This window comes from Impatiens glandulifera, chromosome 3 (genome assembly GCF_907164915.1).
Source record: "Impatiens glandulifera chromosome 3, dImpGla2.1, whole genome shotgun sequence".
NCBI classification, from domain to species: domain Eukaryota; kingdom Viridiplantae; phylum Streptophyta; class Magnoliopsida; order Ericales; family Balsaminaceae; genus Impatiens; species Impatiens glandulifera.
This window is the reverse complement of record NC_061864.1, coordinates 62813020-62834535: the sequence shown is the minus strand read 5'-3', so window position 1 is coordinate 62834535 and position 21516 is coordinate 62813020. Positions and strand designations below refer to the sequence as shown.

The following is a 21516-nucleotide window of genomic DNA, read 5'->3' as shown; positions in this document are numbered from 1 at the left end:
TAAAGCCTTCCACTTGAGAAGACGGTGTGAGACGGCTGCGGGGTCAACAATCTAGCATATATAACATCAATCATTCAAACAGATTCAATCAGATTCATTAATAAGATTAATAATTCCTAATTCTAACAATTCCTAAAAACTAACCCTAAAATCTAACATATATAACACTAATATATATAAATTAACTTCAAACCCTAACATATATAACACTAAGGTTTTCAAATAAACCTGAAATCGAAGAACTAACCTTCAATCGTCGGCGGAGGCTGGCTGAGGCGCGGCTGAGAGCGGTGGAGGCGCGGCAGCAGAACTTCAATCGGGTCCGCGGCAGATCTTCGACCGGTGGCGGCTTCAAGATGGCGGCGTCTTGGCGGCTTCAAGGCGGCGTCGTCTTCTTCAGGATTGAAGGGCGTCGTCTTGGCGTCTTGGCGGCTGAGAGCGGCGCTGGGAAGAGAGGCGGCGGGAGAGAGAGAGAGTCGGATCGAAGAAGAAAAAACGGGGAAGAAAGAAAGAAGGGGTTTTTTCTAATTAAATTGTTGATTCCCGAGAGTTTTATGAAAACTCTCGGAATTTAAATATCCAAAAACCGAGGGTTTTCATATAACTCTCGGTTTTATGAAAATAATCAAAACCGAGAGTTATAAGAAAACTCTCGGTTTTTGGATATTTAAATTCCGAGAGTTTTCATAAAACTCTCGGTTTTGATTATTTGTTTACATTTTTACTATTAAAATTATATGCACAAAACCGAGAGGTTTTAGTAAATCTGTCGTATTTTATGCATATTTCCGAAAGTTATTTATTTAACTTTCGGTTTTAGAACATGACAAATTGTTAAATTATTTGGATTCTCACTTTCTAATAACGATGAACAACATGAATTTAACACATTTGATATCCTTAAAACATTTCTCAATCCATATGATCAAACATTACACAAATACATAGAATAATCCTACATAAACATTCATGTACACTTCTCTTTATGATCTAACACATTCTTGAACATTTTAACATTAAACACAAACTAAAATTTTAGAATAAAACACACACTTGATAATATTAGTTAGGAGTCTAGATTATAACCAAAAAAACCAATTAATTTAACAATTTGGGACATATTAATTCCGAGAGTTAATCATAAAACTATCGGTTTTTATGGGTATTTCCGAAAGTTTTACCCAAAACTCTCGGAATTTCTATGTCACAAATTGTTAAATTAATTGGTTCCTAATCTTCTAATGGATTTGAACATTATTAATTTAACACATTTAATACCTTAACACATCACCCATATGATCAAACTTTATACACATTCATGTCTATATAAACACAAACATATAAATACACTTCTTTATATAATCAAACACAATCATAAACATTTTAACATTAAACACAATCTTATTTTTTAAAAAACAACACACACTTTATTAGATTAATTAAGATTCTAGATTGGAGTGTATCAAACAAAAATTTTTCCAAAATATGATTTGGTAACACCGAAAGTTAATAGTAAAACTTTCGGTTTTTTGCATGTCACCGAAAGTTTTAAGGAAACCTCACGGTTTAAACTAGGGTAAAAACCGAAGGTTTATTTGAAAACCTTCGGTTTTTACCCTCCCCCATACTTAGAAAAAAATCTGATTTTTTTAAAGAGGGGTCAAAACCGAAGGTTTTCAAATAAACCTTCGGTTTTTACCCCTTCCCCATACTTATAAAAAAATCCGATTTATTTAAACTAGGGTCAAAACCGAAGGTTTATTTGAAAACCTTCGGTTTTTACCCTCCCCCATACTTAGAAAAAAATCTGATTTTTTTAAAGAGGGGTCAAAACCGAAGGTTTATTTGAAAACCTTCGGTTTTTACCCCTTCCCCATACTTAGAAAAAAATCCGATTTTTTTAAACTAGGGTCAAAACCGAAGGTTTATTTGAAAACCTTCGGTTTTTACCCTCCCCCATACTTAGAAAAAAATCTGATTTTTTTAAAGAGGGGTCAAAACCGAAGGTTTATTTGAAAATCTTCGGTTTTTACCCTCCCCCATACTTAGAAAAAAATCTGATTTTTTTAAAGAGGGGTCAAAACCGAAGGTTTTCAAATAAACCTTCGGTTTTTACCCCTTCCCCATACTTAGAAAAAAATCCGATTTTTTTAAACTAGGGTCAAAACCGAAGGTTTATTTGAAAACCTTCGGTTTTTACCCTCCCCCATACTTAGAAAAAAATCTGATTTTTTTAAAGAGGGGTCAAAACCGAAGGTTTATTTGAAAACCTTCGGTTTTTACCCTCCCCCATACTTAGAAAAAAATCTGATTTTTTTAAAGAGGGGTCAAAACCGAAGGTTTTCAAATAAACCTTCGGTTTTTACCCTTCCCCATACTTAGAAAAAAATCCGATTTTTTTAAACTAGGGTCAAAACCGAAGGTTTATTTGAAAACCTTCGGTTTTTACCCTCCCCCATACTTAGAAAAAAATCTGATTTTTTTAAAGAGGGGTCAAAACCGAAGGTTTATTTGAAAACCTTCGGTTTTTACCCTCCCCCATACTTAGAAAAAAATCTGATTTTTTTAAAGAGGGGTCAAAACCGAAGGTTTATTTGAAAACCTTCGGTTTTTACCCTTCCCCAATTTTTTAATGTAAGGTCAAAACCGAAGGTTTATCTGAAAACCTTCGGTTTTTACCTAAAAAATGTGTCAAAACCGAAGGTTTTCAAATAAACTTTCGGTTTTGGGGATGCAGTTTTTCTTTAAAAAAAATGAAAAGTCAAAAAAACACATAATTAATTAATAAAACATATTAAACCAAACCAAACAAACATAATAACAATAATTCATAAATATTAAAACATAACTGTCATAAACCCATAATAAATCCATAATAAATCTACAAATTAATTATTAGATGGGGTGGAAGGACCGGGTGGTTGATTCAGTCAACTCCTCAACAAGACAAGTTCTTGTTCGAGATTCTCCAATCTCTGAGACATTTCGGCCCGGTCCGCTTTGATTTCACTCAGCAAACGACCTCTTTCGGCATCCCTTAGTCGGATTTGTTCCATTTCCAGCGTCATCTTTCTGACCTCTTCCTCACGTGCCGCAATTTCTGATTGTGTTATCAGATTTTGGTAACACGGATGCAGTTTCTCCGGTGTACGCCGAAGTCTCTTCCAGGTCCAATCATCACCCATATCCTAAATACATTTCAAATATATGTATATATATATATATATATTCATCAAACAAAATAACGTAAACTAACATAAATCTAGATCTATAATATATATATATACAAACTTAAGAAAAATCTAAATCTTACAATAAACAAAACAAAAAAACAAATCAAACAAATTACCTGAAAAGAGGAGAAGAACCCGCGGCTTGGAGGAGGCAGGCGGCGGCGGAGGCGGAAGAGAGAGAAAGGAGAGAAGCGGAATGAAAAAGAGAAGGGTTAGGGTTTGTATTTATAGAGGTTTAGGCCGAAGGTTTTCATAAAACTTTCGGTTTTGATATTAGTCAAAACCGAGGGTTTATTATAAAACCTTCGGAAAAACCAATTTCAAAAATTTGAATTTTTTTTTAATGAGCAAAACCGAAGGTTCTTTGTAAAACCTTCGCAATTAAAAAACCAAAGGATTTCAAAACCGAAGGTTCTTCCTAAAACCTTCGCAAATAACCCACACCGAACACTTAGAATTTTTTTGGGTTTTTTGGGAAGGTAAAAACCGAAAGTTCTTTGTAGAACTTTCGGTATTAATTAATAAACCCGAAGGTTTTAAACCCCACTCGGAATATATTTTTAATCCCGAAGGATTTGTTCCTCTCGGGAGTATTTAGGAGAGGTTTACAAAACCTTCGGGAAAAACCGTCGGTAAAGCTCATTTTTTTACCAGTGCATCAAGATCAAACATCTTTTCATGTAAAATTTGAAACCTAATTAATCAAGTTATTTAGATCTGAAAATCTACCAAATAATAGTTTTACGTTCGTTTGTGATTTTAGTGATTTTTTAATAAATTTTTACCATTTTGTTTTTAAAATTTTGTAAGAGTCAATATCGATAAGTCTAATATTATGAGAAAAACATATTTGACAAATATCTTAGGCTTCAATATTAGAACGTTTTTGTCTACTTATCTTGGTATGTCTTCCGGTGTTAAAGTCCCGCTCCAAAGCATATTGAGATCCGCAATTATCTCTAAAATGGAGAGAAATTTACATATCTAAAAGAGCAAAATGATTTCGAAAATAGGTCGTTTAGTCCTCATCAAGAGTGCATTGATAATTATGCTCAATTTTATTATGTATTTGTTTCTTATTCCCAAGAGTGTGATCGTGAAGATGGAAAACAATATGTGCAAATTTCTTTAAGGATCCTCTGAGTCCTCATTTGGTCATTTGGAGAGTTGGGCTAAAGTTAAAAGATTCAAATATCAAGGGGGTTTGGGAATCTGAGATTTAGATTCATTTAATAAAGCTCTCTTGTCAAAATGGTACAACAGATTCTTTTCGGAGCCTAATTATTTATGGACTAATATGATTAGATTCAAATATGGAAATGATTGGTCTCGACGGATTACTAAAGCTAGCCTCTGACCAATTGGTTATAGCGTTTGGAGAGACATTTCTACTATGTGGAAGTCTTTTCGTGGGTACTATAATTCTCGATAGGCTATGAGTGATCGATCAACTTCTGGGATGATGTTTGGTGTATTGTCAGAAGTCTTACATTGTCATTCTTAACCCTCGCTTTAGCTGCGATCAACATTCAAAGACATGTTCGATCAATGTTTGAATAGTTTCGTTAGTATAATCAACTACAAGAGAAGACTTATTGATAGAGAGATAATCTTACATGAAAGGATGATGCTCTTAGCAAGGAATAATGTGGTGATTCCTTCTTCGCGTGATATCTTGCGTTAACAAAATATGAATTTCTTTAAGGTTGGTTATTGTTACAGTTTATGGAGATTTCCCTATATAACTTCCTATGAGAGGTTGTGAGATTCTAAATTCCCTTTAAAAATCTTGTTTTAGGATGGAGTGTAATGCATGAAGGGATCTTGACGGATGATAGATGCATGACAAAAATAGTGCATTATGGTTAGTTATTACATAATGTGTTGCAAAATGGTGGAGACTGGGCTCATGATGGGCCAAATCCGTTCTTGGGAGCTTCACATCATTTGTTTTTGCATTGCAAATGAGTGGTTGCAATTTAGAACCTACTTTGGAACATAATTGACATTAAGTGGGCGATGCACGAGTCAATCATTGATTGTTGAGTTTAGATAGAAACGCGATCTTTGATGGATTAAGTCAATGGGTCTCTATCCCGATTATTTTTGGCTAGAAAGAAATCGTAATTTTAGTAATCGCGATTGATCGGTGCGTTTAATTCACAACCATATTATTATAACGATATAAAAAATCTCTTTTGAAAAATCGATAGAGTCAGTCGGTGAACTCATTTCTAATGTTATGTTTGTTCGTTGGTGAACATTTTTAGTTTATATTTTCATTATTGCTCTCAAATGATTAATCTCGTTGTATTTCGGGTATATTTTGTGATAAAGTGAACACTCATGTTTTTGTATTGATTTTATCGTCATGCTTAAACGATTATCATTTATAACATATTGTTTGAGCTTTTTAAAACAAGCGATAGAAGTAATGGATCACTTAAATGGTTTTTATAATTTAACAAAATTTTCAAAATCAAATAAAGATTAATAAGACAACATTTGTTTTCATTTTTTTTATTCTTTTGGAATTGATTTGATTTGAGCTTTAAGATGATATTCAAATGAAAAAAATGATTTGAGTGAAGATATCAAGATTTATTTGAACGAATGAATTGATGTGCTAGAATAATTTTGAAGTCGTAACATTCTGAATAAAAGCTAAAAAACTAAAAACGTAAATGAATTATCTGATTACAATGCTTTCAATTCTAGTGAGTTCAAAAAACGGTAAATTCTAGATCCTGTAGATATTTCAGTTCTGCTCCGTGTTTGGAATTTTTCTCCACGTTCCCGAGAGGGCGTTGCAATCTGATACAATATCTTTCCATAACTCTTCAACGCTCCTACGGGTTCTTCCATATACCCTTGCATTCCGTTCTTGCCAAATGTTATACACCACTGCTCCAAAGCCGCACTTGAACACGCTTGTTGTAAATCTATTTCTCTTAGCTTTTAGTAGTATTGTTTCTTTGATTTCATTTCATTCGCTCGGGAAACTGATTAGCTCCAGGCTTTTATAGAATCTGTCTCAAAGCTCCGAAACAATACAACCGCTCCTGAATAGGTGATCTATGGTTTCTGAAGTTGATGATTTAAGTTAAAGAAATTTGTATGCCAAAGATGTGTGATAACGATGAATTGAATGAACTCGGATAAATGTAAGGAAAATGTTATAGGCTAAGATGAGCTTGAAATTGAGATTTGATTTTAATATGGGATATGCATGTTCATTTGAGATGATTTTTGTATGATTACTATTATATCTTAATTTTGATGCCATGAAATTTATATTATTTGATATTGATAATTATATGTTTATCCATGAGTTATAGAATCATGGCTTTGATAATGAATAATTGATAGGTTAAGACATTTTTTTTTGTATTAAGACAATTATTAAGGACTCTCAAAAAACCACTCATTTGGAGCAAAGGTATTTTCTTTAAGGCCTATGCATCATCAACTCATAGCCCAAATTCCATTTTCAATCCTTGGCTACTTGAGCTCATTTCAACTTTATCCCCTTTCTTCAATTCCATAATAATTGAAAATCAAAAAAAATTAGAAAATATAAATGGAAAGACAGTTAAAAGCAAATCAAACTAGTTGAGGGCAGTCAAAATTGAAATATAACTCGATAAGTGTAGAAAAAAAGATATGGAGATGCGGGGTATCGATCCCCGTACCTCTCGCATGCTAAGCGAGCGCTCTACCATCTGAGCTACATCCCCTTTGTTACATTTTTATTTTATTTACATACATAACATAGAGTTTAAGTGATAAACAATTTGGTGCCACATTTTGTTGGACACCCCTTACTCTAGTGTAGTGTTGCGAAAGCCGTATAGCGTTAGCACATTCTTTTTCTAACTCGTCAGCGTTTTTTTTTTAATTAAGGAAGACTAGAATGATATTCCCACCGCCATGGTCTCCGCTTAAACTTAAAATGTTTTCAGATTAAATCGAACCCGTAATTTTTTTTGGTCACTTAAGTCGTGCTTTACTAATAGAAAAAGTGTATGCACACCACTGTGTAGCACGAGTTTGATTGGATGGATAAGATTTTAGAGTATCTTAAAGGTCCGGGTATGGAAAAATTGGAGACAATTTTTTATTAAAAGGAAAATATGAAAAAGATCTTAAAAAAAGTATGAAAAACTAAATAAAGGATGTAAAATCTCAACTTGATCCATAGTTCTAGTAAAATTTGCATAGTGGTGACTACATTTGTCAAAACTGATTCCTCTTTGGACAACCTTGAAGAGTTTTATTATTATTATTTGTTTAAAGTATACTTGTTTTGGTTTATTTGATCAACTTAAGACAAGTGAAGTCATAACATACTGTTTGTACTATTTTTGTTGTGTCTTTCTCTATAATTTTTTCAATCTTCACAAAATCTTTGCACCTTTTAAACTGATTCATACTTTCACACAAAAACAATTTCAAGTATGCTTTATAAAATAACCTGAGAAATAAAATAATTTGAAATATACTTTATAAAATTTAAACCTCCTCAAATAGAACAAAATACTCAAGACTTAAATTAAAATTTCGTTTGGTTCAGTTTGACTGTTTGATTATTTGGTTTGATCAATTCAATTGATTTTCGGTTCCATTCAGATGATTCAGTCAGTTTCGTTTATGCCCATAATTATACATGAGTGTGGAACTAAGATCCGAGAACTGGGCTTGAAAGTAATGGGAACTGCAATTCTAACTCTATGTTTACTCTCCGACTAACTTGACTAATGACAAATATCCAATTCCAAAAATTGTTAGGTCGATATTGATTTCTAATTATCTTAATTTCACATCATTTGCAAAATTCAATATTTTATGTTAACAATAATCATAATAAATTGAAACAACAATTCATAGAGTGTTCAACCGGTCGGTTAACCGGTTAATCGGTTCCGAATAAGTTCGGTTTTACCTCTTATTTTATAAACCGGTTAACCGACCAATATTAGTATCGGTTTTATCGGTTTTTGTTTTATTGGTTTCGGTCAGTACCGATCGATTAACCGATTTAACCGAGTACCGGTCGATTAAACGATTTAACCGTGAACTGATAATACAAAATTTTAAATTAAATATTAAATTTATTAAAAAAAAAATCAAAATCTTGTTTCTGCCTTACTTTTATGGTATTTTCTATTTCTTTATCTGTGTTATAATATAATATATTATAATAATATTTTATAAATTTATTTAAAAATATATTATATTATTGTAATAATATAATATATTTTAAAGTCTATATTTTTAAATTAATAACTATATAAATTAATTTTTTTAATAATTTTATACTAATTATAATTTAAAATTTAAAAATAATTAATATATATTATTAAATATTATTTATAATATATCTAATATTTATAAAAATAATGAATATAAATATATGTGATTAAATTATTACCGGTTTATCGGTTAAACCGTTAGAAAAATAGTTCTATCGAAAATCGAACTGTTTAACCGATAAAAAACCGGTTAACTAGAACCGTCAGAACTGCTAAATCAATAAACTGGTAAAATAAAACCGATAAACTATCGGATCGGCTAGGTTATTTTTCAATTTTTTTGAACGGCCCTAAGTGAATTCCCAATAAATTTATGAAAACGTCACAAGTTAAGCTGATAGGACGTCATAGATTATATTAATCTAAGTTAAAAATGATTATTTTCACAACTCATTTTCAATCATGGGTAGTGAATTTAAAAGAATATTTTATCAACATATAATATTAGTTCATAGTTCAAGGAAAGAATGTAACTTTTACCCTGTTCAAATCATTTAAATTCAAATTCAAATATCAAAGAATATTATAAAATGTAATATCTAAGAAATATTTCAACTGAAGATTTCATTACAATAACTTAATATATTTTTGTGTAAGTTCAATTTTGTTTATCGATTTTATATTGAAACATATTCTTATTTTAACTCATAGTATACTAGAATACATATGAATATAAATTATGTCTCTATTTTCTCTTATTTATTATCAAACTAACTTAAATGTTTCATATTTGACAATATTATCACAAGTAGTCACTCTATTATTAAATATTGGAAATGCACTAGCAATTAAATTTTTATTTGTTTTAATTTAATAAATGTAACATTATTTTTAGTTTAACTTATTCTGATTTTAGCTAATCGAGTGAAATATCTTATCTATTAGGTAAGACTCTGAATTAATTGTAGAGATTAATAGCTAAGAGTGCAAAATTAATGATGTATTACTTATTTAAATAAATATATCCAAATACATTTTAGTTTCAAAAGGAATGTGTTTACATTATTAACTATTTTAGATGCAATTACATTAGAAACACACTTAAACATTTAAGACATTTTAAAACAATTTAACATTTCATCAAACATTACTTATTCAAATTAATTATTATAAAATAAGTAAAATATTTTGATTTTTTTTTATAACATTTCAAATAATTAAAAACATTAGTTACCAATTAAATTTGACAATTGTTTTATATTGGGGTCAATTAAGATTTTGAATATTTTCTATTAATCCTTAAAATTTGATATTCCTCAAAATCTGAGGTTCTTCAAAATTTGAAATTCTTTTGACACATTTATGTAAATAAGAGATGTACAGTCTTTCTTTTGAACACGAATAGGATATCCAATTATTGTATAAAACTATTAAAAGTTTTAAACGTTGTTAACTTATTATATACGTAAGATGAATATAACTAATTGAATATCACAGTTAATTTATTATATATTTAAGATCAATATAATTAATTTCATTATTACCTAATTTCATTTAATTCAATAGTTTGACTACAACAAACCTTGTATTTTTTTTTTAATTTTGACCCTAAAAACTCTAAATTATAAGATTTGAAAGATGAAGTCCAAATAATCCTTATGAGCCTTAATTTGACATTAGGTTAACTAAATTTGATATAGTATTGAATAAAAATATTGAAAAAGACAACAATGCTATTGCATCAAAATCAAACTCTACACCACACCTCGTAGAAACAAATACTGTTAAAGCTTTGTTCTTGCTACTGCTGTTTACTGCCCCTACTTACTCTTCTCTCTCCCTCTCTACTAGTACAAACATTAAACACAAATAAGAACATCCTTAATTAGTTCCCACAAACAATAATACATTATCATTATTATTACATATGATCTCATTAACATGTTTTACTACTAAAATAAACATTCTCAGATTTGATTCCATAAATTTTCAATTTCATTCATTCTCTCCTGGCTGCTGACCAATCACCTTCTTTGCACTCTTATTATTATGCATCCAAACTTTAAGAACATGCCTTTTCACACCAGTTTCTAGACAGAACCGTTGGGCATCTGGATCATCTTCTCTAGGGATTCTCCACCCAACTTTCTCCGCGAAATCCAGCATCTTTTCTTTCTGCTCCGGCGAAAATTTCGTCCGGAATCTTTTTTTCGAAGAAACAAAACTCGTCGGATGTGGGTCCGCCGGCGTTCCACCTCCCGAATGATAAACATTGAAATTCAAGTCCTCACTTGATGATTCCGCACCCCCACTTCCTCCTCCACCGGCGAACGCGATCTTCACCGGAGGCCCCATCCAGTGACGGTTCCCATGTTTCACCGGCGACGGAGACGGTAGAGAAAGTGGAAGTTGTAGAGGGTGAACCATGGAAGCGAAACCACCTATGTCGACGACTGTTTCCGGTTCTTTACGGTGGAAATTCCGGTGACAGGTACAGGCTGCGCATTTCAAGGCATCGTCTCCGGCGGGCATGAACTCGCCGCATCCGTCGAGGACGTTTCCGCCGGAAGTTGCGGCATGGTTTTTGAGACATTCTCTATACCTAGCTGTAGATGTTGTTGGGCTAGAGAGAGACAGTGCTTTGAAACTGGATCCGGGAGGTTTAAGACGAACCCTTTGAGTTGAATCAGGTAGTTGATCTTGTAGATCAGTTGATGAATCGGATCCGAAAAGAGAAGTTGAATTTTTCAAATCCATGTTCTTGAAAGAAGTGGGATTTAACTCAAGATGGTTAAGGAAATGAGGAAGAAATTAAAAAGCAAGATCTCATTTTTAGATTTAAATAGTGAAAGAGAGATTAGGGATAGGGTTAAGGGAAATGGTGAGGGTGGTTAAGGGTTTATGCATCCAGCAAAGAGACAGCTGAGGATTTGGTTGCTTGAGGAGAAGCTGATGATGATGAGAGAGAAGTTAAGGGTTAAAGAAGAAAGAAAAAAAAAGTAAAGAGGAGAGAGAGAGAGTGAAAGAAGTTGTGAGTTATGAACAACCGACAACGTCATGTTCCTATCCTCAGTCCCCCCCACTCCCACTCTCTGCCATCTTACCTTACCCCTACCCCTTAACAAGTCCCATCATAACAATTGCCATTACCTTTCTCTCTATTCCTTTCTCATCTCCCAAACTTACTATTCAATTATAAAGATTCTTCTTTGAAATAATGTGAGTTTAGAGGAAAAAAAATTGATATTGGAGTTGAATTGAATATAAAAATATTATGTAATTGATAAGTTTTTAAAATTTAAGTTAAATGCATTGATGGTTGTGATAAGAGCGACATCTCTTTTATTTGTGGGCACTACAGTTTTTGAGACGATATTTGTTGTAGTGTCAAAAGTCTTACTTTGTTATCTCGATCTTTGCTTCAAACGTGATTTGTAAAAAATTTTGGTCAAATAAATGTTTAGTTAACGTTCAAATAATTTTGCGAGTATAACAGATAAATGACTGTGAATGAAAACGGAGGGTCATAGTGATGGATTATAATACTAGTTCTATTAATTCTAAAAAGACTCAAATAGAGAAGAAGATTTAATAATAGAGAGTTAAATTTACATTAAAATATTGTTTTTAGTGGGGCGTAAAATGGTGATATTTTTTCGTGTGATATCTTACAATGACAAAATATGAATCATTTTAATATTGATTATTGTTACACTTTATTTGTGAAAATTATCATGGACGGCTTTCTTTGTAAGAAATTGTAAAATTTAATTTTTTTTTTAATTTTTTTTAGATGAAGTTATCTAATGGGATAATAGATGCACGAAAAAATAATATATTATGATTAGTTGTTATAGAATGTGTTGTGAAAAGGTTAATACAATACATCACATGTTTTTACATTGTAAAAAAGTTGCTGTGATTTGAAACATACTTTGGAACATGATTGGTATTAAGTGGGTGATGCTTGAGTCAATTGTTAGTTGTTAAGAAGTTTGGATAAAAACCATGAATTCGGTTGGATTGAGTTGATGAGTTTCTATCCTGGATATTTTCTTGTGAACCATTTAAATCGAAAGAACCCATAAAACGTTCAATGATCGCGGTCGACCGATGAATTTACTCCACAACACCATTATTATGATGATAGAAGAGGTCTTCTCGGGAAAATCGATGAAAATGATCAGTAAACTCATGGATCTTATTTAAGATTTTCGATCTCGCTAACATTAGTTTTTTAGGTTTATTTCTTGGTGATCATTTTTAACTAATGTTTTCAAATGATTGATCTCGTTGATGTGTTTACGATATGTTTGCCTATATTTTAAACCCTCAATGTTTGTATTTCTTGTCATTAGATTTAAAAATTCTTATTTATATTATATTATATAAAAATACCTCTACCAAGCTTTCTTCCCATCCAAGTTTAACTATGACAATAACTGAATAAATTATTTTAAAATAATAATAATCAAACAGTCAAATATGGACTGATTCATGATTTTGAGTTTGGGGTGTGTTTTAAAAAAATTGGAGTAAACTTAAAAATTAACAGAAAAATAATGAATAAAACATGATAAACTTAAGTTTTTGTGAATTATTTATGAAATAGAAAAGAAAATAAGGAATTAAATTGAAATAATTTAATAAATTAGAGGATTGTGTTTCATTTTTACCGTAAAAGAGAAAAAACTTTTTTTGAGAGTGGACCGAGCCTAATATAGATCCGCCTCTGGAGCCAAATACTGTCCGTCTAATTAAATAATTTTTAATGTTTTATATAATTTAAATCTAGAATATATTATTAATATATGTAACATTTAAAAATAAGATTCCATGGTACTTATCTAGGATCAAATATCCCACTAATGGGGATTGTAAATTGGGAATTCATCTAGGTAGGGGACACTAACTTGGTTGTCATCCCTACATAGGATTTGTGTGGTATAGGGTTATTTATAAAATAACTAGTTTAATGTAAAAATATATTGAATAATAAGAGTTGTTTGGTTTATTTATTTTTTTTAATTCAATTATAATTAAATATTATTTCATCACACTCTCATCAATTAAATGATTAAATTTATTAATTAAAATATTAAGATACTTTTTATTTCTTTTAACAAAATTATTTTATCATTATACGCTAATATTTTCTAAATATTTTTTTTTTTAAAAAAATCCACTTAAAATCAACACCAATTATTTTTTTTTTTAAATAATCTAACATTTATTTTAGAAACATAGGAACAAACTAATAGTTTAATTAATAATTTCAGTAATTTAATATAATGATATTATGATTAAAATAAAAATATATTAAACTAATTAAACTATTTCCACAATAAAAAAAATATAATATATTATAAACATATCAATGTCACGTAAATATTTATAATATATTATAATTGATTGAAGTGTATAGTTAGCTTGAGGTAGGGATGTAAATGAGTCGAACCGAGTTCAAGTTTGAGCTCGACTCGATTTAGTATTTATTGGTTCGACTCGAACGAGTTTATAAATTTGAGTTCGAACTCGACTCGACTATTTACCTACAAGTTTGGCTCGACTCGAAACTCGAACACAAATCAAATTTATTTTCAAAATTTATAGAAATTAGGAAAAACATATTTATCTACTCATTTCATCCATATTTTTCGGTTATTTTTTAAATTCACTAAAAAAATTCAAGTCCACAAAACTTTAAATTCCTTAATTAAACCCGATTTATATCTCTAATATTCTTTTTACTTAAATTCACTACTTTACAATAATATATGAGAAACAATATTATAAAAATAAAATAATCAAAGATCAAACAAACACTTTATTTTTATCTCTATCATGTAAAAGACTAAACTCTCTTTTCTCTTTGTTAAAAAAAAACTGCACACTGTAAATCCTCACATTTTATCTCTCTTACACAGTCACACACAAAATAGAGTGTGTGAACAGACAATAGAAGAACTGCACGCTGCAAATTCATCGGCCTGACCCAAATCGAACAATCGAACGACATTTATGTCTACTCATTAAAATAAATATCTTGAGCTTTTAGCATGGCACCACCTAAGAGATAAATATTATATTTCATATACTCCAACAATTATGATATAAGATTCTAAAGATTCGACACTTGCACTTCCTCATGGGCGATGTCCTCTATTCTACATTGTCAGTCAAGAATGTTCATCTCCCAGATTCCAAATGGTAGTAGCAACGACAATCAACCATAGTCGTCGACTCTTCTTCCCATGCAACCAAATTCGGTTGTAGAGTCAAATCAACCAAACCGTTAATAAAATCCATGGATTCCCCACTCCCCACCGCCGATTTATCTCTTCCGCCACCGCCACCACCGCCGTCACTACCGTCATCACCACCTCCAACGACGCCACCAACATCAAGTACCAGAAACTGAAACGAATTTCTACAGGCCATGAATAGTCATGTACGAATGTGAAAACAAATGGAGGTAGAATCATTCAAAGTTGTACAGGCCAAAGAAATTGTGAAGAATGAATAAAAAATAGATGAAGAACGAAAGAAATGGGGAAAATGAAGAGATGAAGAGCAATTTAGATGAGATGATACATTAAGAATTAGGGTTTTACTTTAAGAATTATGGTTTTACTATAGGGATTATGGGCCTTCATATGGGCTTTGAAGAAAAAGAGAGTGAAGATAAAAGTATTATTTCAATTATGAGTTTTAATATTAAATAAATAAATAAAATATTATATATTATAAGGCTCGAAAAAGCTCGACAAACCATCGAGCAAGCATTATATGAGCTCGAGCTCGGCTCGAATATTAAACGAGTCGGCTCGAACTCGATAAAAGTCAAGCTCAAGTCGAGCTTTGACCGAGCGGCTTGACTCATTTGTAGCTCTAGCTTGAGGGAATTGTTGGAATATGTATCGTCACAATTAATAATTACATGTTTATATGTTTGTTTTGTCTTCTCCTAAGATGTACACCTTTGTTTTTAATATTACTCCTATAAATATGGAGTTGATTTTCATGTAAGCACACATGAATTCTCTTTTTCTTATACTATTTCTAAAAAAATCATATTAGAGCTTGACTCAACAATGGAAATCTCTCATTCACACTCCTCCAATGCCATCACTCTGGCATCTCCTTTAACAACTAACAATGCAGATCAATTCTTTTCAATGATCATGAACTACAAAATTGATGGTCACAACTATATGCAATGGTCTCAGTCTGTGTTCATGTTTGTTTATGGGAAAGAGAAGGATGATCACCTCATCGGAGCTGCCAAAGAGCTTGAAGTGGAGGACACTTCATACTGGTCCTGGAAAACCAACGACAACATAGTGCGGTCATGGCTTATTAACTCTATGATAACATAAGTTGGTGCCAACTTTCTGTTATGCCACACTACTGCCAATATTTGGGAAGAGGCACATCTCACATACTCTAATTCTAGTAATAAATCAGAGTTATTTGAGATAGAAAGATTGATCCATGATCTCGAACAAGGGGTGCCTCGGATACTCACTATTACAACATTGTTTCTCGTATGTGGCATAAAATTGACCTTTATGATATGCACAACTAGAGGTGTGTAGAAGACCAAGCCTTTTACACTCAAATCGTGGAGACTAAATGGATCTTCAAACTGTTGTCGGGACTCAACAAAAACTAGATGAGATTCATGGTTGGATTCTTATCACTAAACCACTTTCCAAACTCTAGGAAGCCTTCTCGATGGTGCATCATGAAGAGAGTTGAAGGAAGATTATGCTCAATGACAATGCATTTGCAATAGCAACTGAGGGTTTAACCCTTGCCTCTGCCATGATTGAGAATCCGTCAACAACTGCTTTCAAAGTCTCCAAGGACAATAGAAACAAGAAGTAGTGACCCTTTTGTGATTACTGCAAAAAGCTTGGCCAAACCAAATATACATGTTGGGTGATTCATGGTAAGCCTACTGATTGAAATCCTGCCCAATCTTGATCCACTTAAGATCATCAAGGGAATGTTGTCACAATGTTTGATCCTACTCTCTTTACCAAGGAATAGATGTACATCCTCTATAACCTATTCAACAAGAGACAAAGAATTCACTCTCATCTCAGACCTCCTCGACCATGATAAATATTTTACAAATTCTTCATGTCGATACGTATCTGTCTCATTCATGGATTGTCGACTCATGTGCCTCAAACTACATGACTGGTAATCACACCCTCTTCTCCACATATGCTTTGTATGCACATAAAATCTCAGTCACCATAACAGATGGTTCACAAGAGACTATAATAGGCACATGGACTATTATTCTTTTAGTGGACTTAAAGCTCACATTCGTTTTGTATATCCCATAACTCTCTTGTAACCTATTTTCTGTGTGGAAAATTAATGCGGATATGAATTGCCTAACTGTGTTCAATGCTAAATTTTGTTGTTTTCAGGACCTAGGATCGAGGAGGACAATTGGATGTGTTGAGATCCACGAGGGGTCTTTACCTTTTTCAGCCAAAAATAACCTCCCTCTTTCCCACCTTGTTCTCTACTGCCTCTCCGAGCAAGACTTATTGTTTCCATTCAAATAATGATAGTGAAATCATGTAACAACACTATTAATTAGGTCATCCAAACGTTTTATATATTAGATAGATGTTTACCGAATTGTTTGAGAATAAAAATGTTAGCTCGTTTAAGTGTGATATTTGTTAAATATATAAACATACTCATAGTCATTATTCTTCAAAACCTTACAAGACATCTCATCTTTTTTCCATAATCCATAGTGAAATATAGGGAGCATCTAGGGTGTCAAATATCAATGGTGTTAAATGATTCTTGTTGTTTGTTGATGACCACCCACGCTTAAGTAGGGTTTTCCTAATGAGGAAAAAATCAGAAACTAACCAAATTTGTAAGTGTTTTCACACAATGTAAATAATCAATTTCAAGTCAGCATTCAAGTATTTTATTTAGATGATGCATGAGAGTTTTTTAACAACCAACTTGGTGATTATTTTAACTCTCATGGTATTATTCATACTAGTTCTTGTGTGAAAACACCTCAACAAAATGACATCGCTAAAAGGAAAATAGACATTTACTTGAGGTTGCTAGGTCCATAATATTCGCCTCCAACGTTCCTAAACAGTTTTAGGAGTAAACTGTCCTCACTATCACATATCTCATCAACCGAATTCCATCTCGAGTTCTCTCATTCCAAACCCCATGTCAAGTCTTACAACTCAAGTTCCCTACTACACACCTCGTCTCTAATTTAAAAATGTGAATCTTTAGTCGTACATATATTGTCCACCTCTATGACCAAAGTAAACTAGACCCAAAATATATACTAGGGTACTCAACTAATAAGAGGGATATACATGTTACTCTCCCTAGCTTCAAATGGTCTTCGTTTTCAAGGATGTAAAATTTTATGAGACATCTTCATTCTACTTAGTTGTCATTCAGGGGGAGCCAATACAAGAATGCCAACCATGGAACCAAACAATGGGTGTTGATATTTACACGGAAAAACCAACCCAATATAGAGTCACCCGGTCTCACCACCTAGACACCAACTCCTACACCATTAGAAAACATCGCCTCTAGCTCACACATGTAGGAAGAACCCTCTAGTTTTGGTCCTAACTCGATTGATGTAGGTAACATCCTACACTCTCCCAATACTGCTTCTAAAATTACTAACCTAAATGTTCCTACTGCGTTGAGAAAGTTATATAGATATTGCAGACGGTGTCACATGAAATATTATGTGTATTATGGAAAGCTCTTCAACTCTTATTGAACCTTCATTACCAAACATACCATATATAAATTCTTCAAAGTATTAGTGAGTCTCTTACAAGCCCGGATTTGAAGGTAGCTACATGTAATAAGATCCAAGCTCTCGAGGAAAATGAAACATGGGAGATGGTGAAACTTCCTCAAAGGAAGAAAATAGTGGGGTGCAGATGGTTGTTTAGTGTTAAATATAACATCGATGGGTTAGTGAAGAGATTCAAGGCATGTTTAGTGGCTAAAGGATATACACATGCCTATGGAGTTGATTATGGAGAGACTTCCGCACATGTTGCTAAAATTAATATTGTGCATACTCTTATCTCTTGTAACAAATCTCGAGTATCCACTACATCAACTAGACTTAAAGAATGCATTTCTGAATGGAGACCTTGAGAAAGAAGTGTACATGGATGTACCACATGGATTCGGTTAAGAAACCAACACCGATAAAGTTTTTAAACTTAAAAAGTCTTTGTACTGATTTAAGCAATCCCCACATACCTGGATTGGAAAGTTCTTGCATTTTTTTTTACATTTCATGGTTTCTTACCAAACTATACAAATCACACTATATTCACAAAATATTCTAAGGACGGGAAATGTATTATATTGAGTGTTTATGTGGATGACATAATGTTCACTGGTAATGAAATTGATGAAATTCAGAATTTCAAGATACCCTTATCATCTGAGTTTGAGGTCAATGACCAAGGGGTTCTGGAACGCTCCAACACTGAATCTCAGTAACCCAAGGAAGTATACCCTAAACTTACTCAAAGAAATTAGAATACTTGGTTGCAAACTAGCGGATGTTCCAATTGATCAAAATGTGAAATTGAGTGTTCGAACCTCCGATGCACTAGTAGATAAATGGAAAATCAGTGTCTAGATAAGAAGCTCATATATCTTACACATACGCGGTCTAACATAGGATTCATAGTGAGCATAGTAAGTCAATTTATGAACAACCCATCAATCACTTACATGGAGGCAGTCATGAGAATTTTTCTCTATCTCAAAACTGCTCTAAGAACTTGTTTATTTTTCTAGAAAAACTCTAGTCAAGATATAACAGTATTCATCGATGTTGATTGGGTAGGATCGATTTCAGACATGAGATCAACTTCAGGTATGTGTACCTACGTTTGGGGCAACTTTGTTACTTGGCGCAGTAAGAAACAATCTATAACTTGTTGTGGATCGCAATAGTGGTGATGTTGAATTGCGCTCATTAACTCATAGAGTGTGTGAAGTGTTGTGGATTAAAAGATTATTCGAAAATCTCAAGTTAAACTCACATGGCCCATCCGCATGTTCTGTGACAATCAAACTATACTTTGACAATGTCAAGAGACCTAGTTCATCATGATAGAACAAAACATATTGAGATCGATCGTCTCTTTATTAGTGAAAAACTGGAAGATCATACTATCTTTATGCAATACATTTCGTCTCAAAGTCAAGTAACTAGCATCTTAACTAAACTGATTTTTAGACCTATCTTCTGTGACTTATGTCACAAGCTTGACTTGTTGATCATCTACAATCAAGCTTGAGGGGAAGTGTTGGAATGTGTATCGTCAAAATTAATAATCACATATTCCTATGTTTATTGTCTTCTTCTACGATAATGATTATAAGTATTTTTTGCGATTAATATTACTCCTATAAATATAAAGTTAATTTTCATGTAAACCTACACAAAAATTATCTTTTTCTTATAATATTTCTAAAGATTTCCACGATCACTTATAATTGATTTTAAATATTATCTTTAATACAATAGAAAAATTATTTAAATATAATTATCATTCAATTAAAATTGTTTAAATGAAAAAAGTGCTCCTTTTTAAACAAAACATAATATTAGTTCAATACTTATATGTATTCTAATATTTGAATCTTTTCAATTATTTGGACTCCATAGTTTCAATTCATCTTTATTGACAAGTCTCTCACATTCTTACAAATTTATGTACACATAATTCCCTAAATTTGCACCATATATTTATCACTCCACCATTTAATTTTTTAAAATAATTTTAAAATTGTACTATTTGTGATTATTTAATTATATATATAATTTTTTAAATGTTGTTTTCATATATTTTACCATGTTCAATTGATAGAATTACATTGTCATATTGTTAACAACATAATATATGAATAGTTTGAAGATGTGATTAAAAAAATAACTTAAGTAAAGGAAAAATTAACATAAATGAATTCACTTAACACATGTTAATAAAAATACAACTGAACAAGAAGAAGAATATATATTTCTTATCTGCAATTCACTTCCCTACCATAACTTCAATATGCAGCTCAAATAATAAATTAAGAATAAACATAATTAAATAGATGAATTACTTAATACATGTTAATAAATATATAACTCACACAATATATATATATGTATATATATATATATATTTTGTACTTTGAATCACTTAAGAAAAATCAGATTAGATCTTTTGCTACCGAATTCTCTATTCCCTATTTCAGACCAATCATAATGCAACATTGTTATTTTATTAAAATTAAATTTTGTGTTGAAATGAAGAGAGACCCGAACCCGGATATAATTATGGGTCCACTTGATTCATGTAAAATCAAGTTTGAGAAGCACATCACAAAAGAAGGAAAGAAGTATCTCATATCAGGAAGCGCTATTCGATGAACTTTGCTTCACTTCACTCCACTACTCACTAATGCCTTTAATTTGCATATAAATCAACTTACTCATTCATGTAAAACCAAAACCTACAAAAACAATATAAAATAAAATATATTAATTATTTTACTATGTATATAATTGTATATTATATAAATATATATAATAATATATTTATAAAGTTATTTGTGATATATTTAAATTAATTTATAAGAATTATTTTATAATTTATATAATTATATATTAAATATTATATATATAAGCACAATAAAAAAATAATTGTGTAAGATATTTAAATAAATTTGTAAAACAAAATATTTTAAAATTTATTTGTAAGATATTTAAATGAATTTATTTTAATTATTTATATTTTATATAATTAAATATTATATATATATATATATATATATATATATATATATATATATATATATATAACAACATGTTCAAAAATTTATGTAATATATTTAAATAAATTTGTAAAATAAAATATTTTAAAATTTATTTGTAAGATATTTTAAAAAATATTTAAATTATTTTATATTTTATATAA

The 21516-nt window shown here is 31.3% G+C and overlaps 1 protein-coding gene and 1 non-coding gene across 2 annotated transcripts; both read right to left on the bottom strand.

Annotated features, from left to right (window-relative positions):
* Positions 1 to 6897: 6897 nt before the first annotated feature.
* Positions 6898 to 6970, bottom strand: TRNAA-AGC. Its single transcript has one exon. It is a non-coding gene; the product is annotated as a tRNA-Ala (tRNA).
* Positions 6971 to 10191: 3221 nt separating this feature from the next.
* LOC124932278 (zinc-finger homeodomain protein 5) lies at positions 10192 to 11590 on the bottom strand. The gene has a single exon (XM_047472892.1). The coding sequence runs from the start codon at positions 11240 to 11242 to the stop codon at positions 10481 to 10483; it is 762 nt and encodes a 253-aa protein (XP_047328848.1). The 5' UTR covers positions 11243 to 11590; the 3' UTR covers positions 10192 to 10480.
* Positions 11591 to 21516: the final 9926 nt, after the last annotated feature.